The following is a 6,952-nucleotide window of genomic DNA, read 5'->3' as shown; positions in this document are numbered from 1 at the left end:
TTTTAAAAATAAAAAAGTTAACTCATAATTCACATAGTCATTTCATATTCTAAAACATTATCATATTCTTAATAATAAAATTCAAATTTGAAAATAATCATAAATTCAAATATTCGAGTTGAGTAATTTTAAGTTCCAAGACATCTAAAAAATGCATTTTATATGAAAATAATCCAATAATTTTTATAAAGTTAAAAAATGTGGTAATACCCAAAAGTGATCTCAAATAATTATTTGACCTTTTTAGAATAGTTGTAGCCATAAATATCTTATTCGATAGAAAATTATATGGTGATGAGAAGATGGTGGTGTGATATTGTGGTGGTCACTAAATTCAATTGTCCTAAGTTTATTGGGATTTCCTAGTTTGGTTTGGAGTTGTATATGTATTTACCTATTTTTAAAGTAAATAGAAATATAACAAATGTATCAAAATATATATTATTCTCATGATATAATGATTATGTATAAATTTTTATTATCAGTATATAAATATTATACTATTTGAAGTATTATTTAAGGAAGAGAAATATAATTTTTTCTTTGAAAAATGCTATCTTCTAACATTCACAAGTGTTGAACATATATTTTCAAAGTTGATTTAACTCTTTTGTATTTTTTTTAAATGGTCCGACCCTATCCACTCACCCAATACAGTTCGATCATGATCAGACCCGAATAAAGTCGTGTTTCATCAAATTTAGGGTCAAGTTCGTATTCAAATATTAGATCCGATTAATATTTAGGGTCGGGTAGGGACCAAACATGATTCCTCCTGACTTGTTCCATGACCACTCACTCATGATGTTTGCATGTGTGCATATTCAAATGCGTGCGGATTAATGTCATTATTTTGTCGAAAATATCATTAATTATTTAATTTTTTATCTATATATATGATTAATAATATATATACATATATTATTTTATATGTCAAATCACATATTCATAATAATAAATAATATTAATGAGACTTTATCTAAAATGAGTATGCATTATATTTAATCGGGTCTATGGTCGGGTTCGAGTTTAAATGTTGATACGATCGATATTTAGGATCAGATTAACTCTAGGTCTAGCGTCAAGTCCAAGTTCAAAAAGAACCCAACTAATATTTAAGATCGGGTAAGGACGAGTATTAATCTATCCCAACTTGGGCCATGCTCACCCCCTTCACTTAATGGATCCCAACCAGGGGGTTTGATGTTCGGCCAATCACCACGACATCCCAATCTTATGTAGAGACTTTTTTTACCTGCAATATTACAGAGAAATGAAGTCAATCATGAAAGTCCACTGTGTTTAAGCTTTCCACCTTCAATGCCCCATCACTCATTCACCTCCATTTTATTCCATCCCTCTTATCTATTACCAAGGAAGAATATATTGACCTGCTACATTACTCATTTTAAACCTTACTATTTCCTGTCTCATTTTCATCCCATAAAACCACACACTAATCTCAATGAAAAGCAGTTGTTTAGACAATTCAGTCCAAAAATCATGTGTTAAGATCTTTGACTTTGATAAATTTGGACCACTGAAAATACATGACAGCTGAATAGAATGGAATCAACTAATAAAATAGCATAAGTACCTGGAAGTTTCTTGTCTGACAAGATTAACTGTTTTAAGGCACTCAAGCATGCTTGTGCCACATTCTTGGCATATGCAGAGTCCCAGCCCTGGAGCTTAACAACCACATCAGCATTTGTGTATGCAAGCCTGCCATCTTTGACGTTCTTACGGGTCTCCTCCTTCGCAGAATCTTCATCTGTATTTTAAGCTATCAAAATTGCTTTTTACTGGAAACAACAGGCTGATACAATCATGCCAGTGAGTGAACATGTCTTCCGACATTTAGGGTATGTTTAGGAGTTGGGACATGTGAGAGGAAGGGTGGAGAAGGTATCGAAAAAAATGAAGGGCGAAGAGCAGAGTTTGAAAGGTTAATTACTAGGTTTCCTTTCCCCTATTTGGAAGTTAAGACTCCTCCATATTTCTCCAAAGTGAGAGAACTTTAAGATGTTCGCAAAAATTAATAAGGGATGGTTATGGAGGTTATATGCAGTCCCCCAACTTCCTCCTCTCATGCTAAATACACCCAATGGTTAGGTTTATTTCAAACTTTCTCTTCCCCGCCAAAGTCCTCTATCGAACAAGACCTTAGTAGTAGTAAAAGTTTCTTCATGATTCAAGTTGAGGCTTAGGTGACCCATCCATATTTTAGTTCAAGTTGTGAGTAAATTTGAAGGTTCAATACAAGGCTGGGTTGCGCACATTTATCCTACAAAATGAAATGAAGATTTGAGAATAGATCAGAAAAACTACCTGTGGCTTCAGTCTGTGACAACCAGACAGTAAATCCTGCGTAAAGATGCCGCCATTTATCAGTTCTGCCAGAAGCACCATGTTGCCCTCCTAATGTTGCAACCGCTGCCCTCACATGACTGGAAACCGGATGGCCATTCAAACACATATAAATGTATTGGTTCCCAACTACATACTTATCCATAAAGTTAAACGAAGCCATTGACTAACCTACTTATGCTTTCCAGAATAGCACTTTCTGCTTCTGCTACTGAATCAGAACCTTCAGCAAGCAGCCCTGGAATTGATTACACTTGTTAATGCACTGCAAAATATGATATTTAAGTCACTTTAAGTACTTAGATGTATATTCTTATTTAAGCAGCATCTCCTATTGAGTAAGATACATCCTCATAGTGCAAGGACATAATGAATTTATATATACGACAAATGTGTTTCATCACAACTGAAACTTTAAACATATACACTATTTACAGACATGAGATAGAAAGTAGACTCAGTTTTCACTTTTCACCCTTTGTGAAAGGGATCTTCATAAGAAAAGTAATAAACATAGGCACCACAGTGGAAATATCAGAACTCAGTAGCTTTCATGAGATGCTGGATATTCATATGCTGAAAAGCAGAATCGGCACACTCCTTTAGTTTCATGCCATACAGATTAGGGAGTACTTAACATCAATGTAATACTATCATGTAAGACATTATACTCACTCCCAAGATTGATCCTAGAGTTCTGGTAGTAGCATTAATTACTAAAGATGCTAAAGTTGATGATGATACATATTACACTGTGTAAGCAAATACTAACTTGATGTTTGTATTATATATTTGCCAGAAACCTGAAGCACAGGAGGAAAAAGAGAAAACTTTGACAATGTGAAGCAAGGTGTAGCAATTGACATATTGACACTTACATGATGAATCCACTGTTTGGTTGGAATATGTTTCCAGTAACTCTTTTGTACTAAGTGGTGTGTACCTGATAAGAATGTCAAGCACTAGAATTTATAAGCCATTGATGAAAGTTGCACATCAATCATATGCATCTATCATAGAAATGCATCTGTTGATATAATTATGCCTTCATAAAAGCTGTTAGAAATTACTACCATTTGATTATAGCTATAGCCAAGTATGTAACTTAAAAAAGATCTCTCTCCTGTGAGAAAAATCTCATAACTGATAACTGATATATATGTCAAATTGGGAATAAGGTTTATATGTTAATGCACAGTAAGTATATTGATATTGACAATAACTCAATAAGAATCAGAATTGGACTTAATAGTACCCAAGACCAGTTGCTATCTCTTGAGCCACTTTGTAGTTGATTTCTGTTGAATTGCCAACAAGGTAGATTGATGCACCCTTCAAAAGTTGTGTAGATCCTGCTGTAAGTGATTCCCATGATTCCATTATATCAGGCCATTTCAAATCAGGGTCGTGTTTCTTGAAGTTCACAACCAGTTCATCATCATCTATATACCTGTTCAAGACAAACAATTTAACTCAGAAGGGAAAGGCTGAATAGAGTCTGATTAAAGAACAAAATGATGTACTTTCAATTGCATGAACCATATCGTCTCGGAGGGTTTAATCCTGTCAAAAAGATGATTGGTTTCTATAAGTGTGACAGGAAGTCCTGGCCGCAATGCTCTGATAGCTAAAGAGGAATCGCTTGTATCGACAGATATATCTCTTGAACTTTGGATATCCAGTCCTTTTAAATTTAACCTCAGCTCCACTTCTGAAGATGTATCAGAAAACTGCATTTTGTTACCTAGCTAGTATCAGATGTAATCAAACTCAAGTAATAAAAGAGGACCAAAAAAAGACAATGATTCTGAGAATAATGTTACACAACCAGGAATTGTCATGTTTTTAATTCAACAATCATAATGGACCCAATCACCCAATATTGTTGTTGCATGAGTCTCCGCGACCGCAATTGCAACCGATCAACCATATTTTCCCCGAATTGCGGCAAGTGCAATGTAACCACAATTAAACACCCTCATAAAAAATTTGGCTAGTTTTTGCTTGCTATTTAGCAGCAGCAAATTTTGCATATGACAGATGTTTGACGAGGTAAATCTATTGAACTGACATAAGTTTAACCAAAAGCAACTCATACCCTAATCTTGGCAAATAATTAAAATCAATTTGGCATTGCATACCTCAAAATCTATTAAAATTGTTACCACAACTTTCATTCATCTAATTCCTAAGGAAGCAAAGAGAACATTATATTATAATATAAGTTATTGATTCATATTAAAATGGTAAAAAGAAGATGGTAAGCATCACCTCATAGGTTCTAGTGGAAACAGGAGCAGTATAGGAACACTTGCAGGAGCGTTGAGTGAGTGATGTTGAGCCATTATGAGACAAAGAATAAGGTGAGAATAATCGAAAAGGTCCAACATTTGGTTTTAGAACTGAAAACTCCAGGCTTGTGGTTGAGGTTGTAGTTGAAACAGTGGTGTTTCTGGTGAGAAACCATAGACCTGCCCATGATGTTGTTGATGCCATTTCAATGCAGATAATGGATAGATAGACAGTATATTCTAGCATGCACAAAATTTATCATTTTCTTTTTTTTAACTGGACAAGGCTCTAAATTTAATCTTAGTATTGGGTTTGATGATTTTGTTCATAGTTCTTTTAGGCCTGTCTAGCTTGTTGAATATATGGGCCATTCTTGTTGGGTTATAAGGTTTGTCTGTCTAGTCCAAAGTTGTATGCAGACTAAAGTTCTTTTGATTTATGTTTGGTCCACAATTAGTGATTCTTTAATCAAAGTTTATAATTGATTTTCCTTCTTACTTCTAAAATGGGTGAAATTGAGTCAGACTCCTCTCAATTATTAGAGATGACAGTTCTATTTTTTCAATATATTGTTAAGGGTAAAAATATAATTTCAATATAAATTAAAGAATACAAATGTTATTATCATTTGATTTTATTATACATTTTCAACAAGAAAGTCTAACTCAATGAGATTGTAGTTGATTCTTGAACTGCCTATACTTTTTTTGTAACAAGAAAGTCTAATATGTTTTGAGGGTATAGATCACTGAAGTGAGTTTGGTCTCTTCTAATAAAAGGTAGGTAAGCCAAAATAATATTTCAGTTGAGGTGTTCCCAACTATGCATCTAGCTAGGTAATGGGTCAATTGTATATAATATGTGTCTTTTAAAGGGAATGGTTGTCATCACACACTTCTGTAGTGGTTTTGGTTTGAATTAAGAGTATAATATTTATGTACTAGTGTAATATTTATATACAGTTAGTACTTCATATATCATTTATTTGTATTACTTTTGTTCATTTGTTGTTAGATGCCTCTCATTTCTATGCCTTAAAAGAATTTTATGACTATTTTATGGCTCTCTCTAAAGACATTTTGTGTCACTTTTATGGCTTTGTTTCCAAGCATCCAATGCTTCATATCCAATATACCAAGACTTTGCTTGCCTATAAAAGGACACATATAGAGTGCTTCAAAATCATCTTCACAACACACAACATCTCTTTCATTTACACATATATTGTGAGTGCATTCTTGGTGAGAATTCTTGTTCCATTTGAGAGAGTATTTGTGAGAAAAAATATTGTCATTTGTCCTCATCATTATAAGAGGATTTCTTGTACTCTTCTTTTTTACATAGTGGAATTTTGCTCTTGATCGCGTGGGTTTTTCTTCTCACACTGGGGGGTTTTTCCACGTTAAATCTTGTGTGTTATTTTCTTTATCATTTATTTGCTTTTCTTTTGTTCTCAATTGATTCAATCTTGTGCTTCCGCATTGTGCTCTATCCTATAATAGAATAAAGATTATTTTCATAATCATATTGTAACATGATTTATTCTTCATAATATATATTAATTATAATTTGCGGAAACTTATTAAAACGGGTTCATAGTAATGAGGCATGAGGTAAGTTTTCCACAAATTAGAGGAGCAGAAGAGATTTTAATGGAGGGGTGAAAATAAAACAAAATTTAACCTATGGCTTAATTAAGAATGTACAATATAAATCTACTAACAATATAATAAAAAAACTTCCTCATGCCTATGTCACTTTCTCCTTCCCTCATGTCACATGTCATTTTCTCATTCCCTCATGTCACATGTCACTTTCTCCTTACATTTTCCCTCATGCCACATGTCATTTTCTCATTCCCTAATGGCACATGTCATTTTCTCATTCCCTCATGCCACATGTCACTTTCTCCTTACATTTTTTTCCTTCATGTCACGTGTCCCCTCCTCCTCACATATTTTTCTTCCTACTTTTTATATATTATATATTTTATATGCTAATAATAATTTAATATTAATTAGTGATTTGTTCATGTCGCTACCCCACTAAAATTAAGTATTTACAACATCTATGCTTTGTTGTGTTAAAAAGTAATAGTCATTAAACATTAGATGAAATTGAAATCATTTTTCACATTCAAATTATTTCTTTACATTAATCTATCTATATAATTTAATGTTTACCATTAATCTAAGAATAATTGTATTTTTTCACATCATCAAAGTTTTTTGACATTTTTCGCACTGAGTTTTAATATTACACTTCAGATTCTTTGAATTTTAATTTTTCT

The 6,952-nt window shown here is 33.0% G+C and overlaps 1 protein-coding gene across 1 annotated transcript; it reads right to left on the bottom strand.

The window, feature by feature from the left end:
- Positions 1,116–4,904, bottom strand: LOC109335544 (probable inactive shikimate kinase like 2, chloroplastic). The gene is made up of 8 exons (XM_019571680.1): positions 4,642–4,904; positions 3,910–4,100; positions 3,626–3,820; positions 3,252–3,313; positions 2,542–2,608; positions 2,332–2,450; positions 1,598–1,774; positions 1,116–1,255 (listed from the first exon to the last, which is right to left on the bottom strand). The coding sequence occupies exons 1-8, from the start codon at positions 4,864–4,866 to the stop codon at positions 1,116–1,118; spliced, it is 1,176 nt and encodes a 391-aa protein (XP_019427225.1). The 5' UTR covers positions 4,867–4,904.

Source organism: Lupinus angustifolius, chromosome LG20, assembly GCF_001865875.1.
Source record: "Lupinus angustifolius cultivar Tanjil chromosome LG20, LupAngTanjil_v1.0, whole genome shotgun sequence".
Taxonomy (NCBI): Eukaryota; Viridiplantae; Streptophyta; class Magnoliopsida; order Fabales; family Fabaceae; genus Lupinus; species Lupinus angustifolius.
The sequence above is the reverse complement of the archived record's forward strand: the minus strand, read 5'-3'. Positions and strand labels throughout refer to the sequence as shown.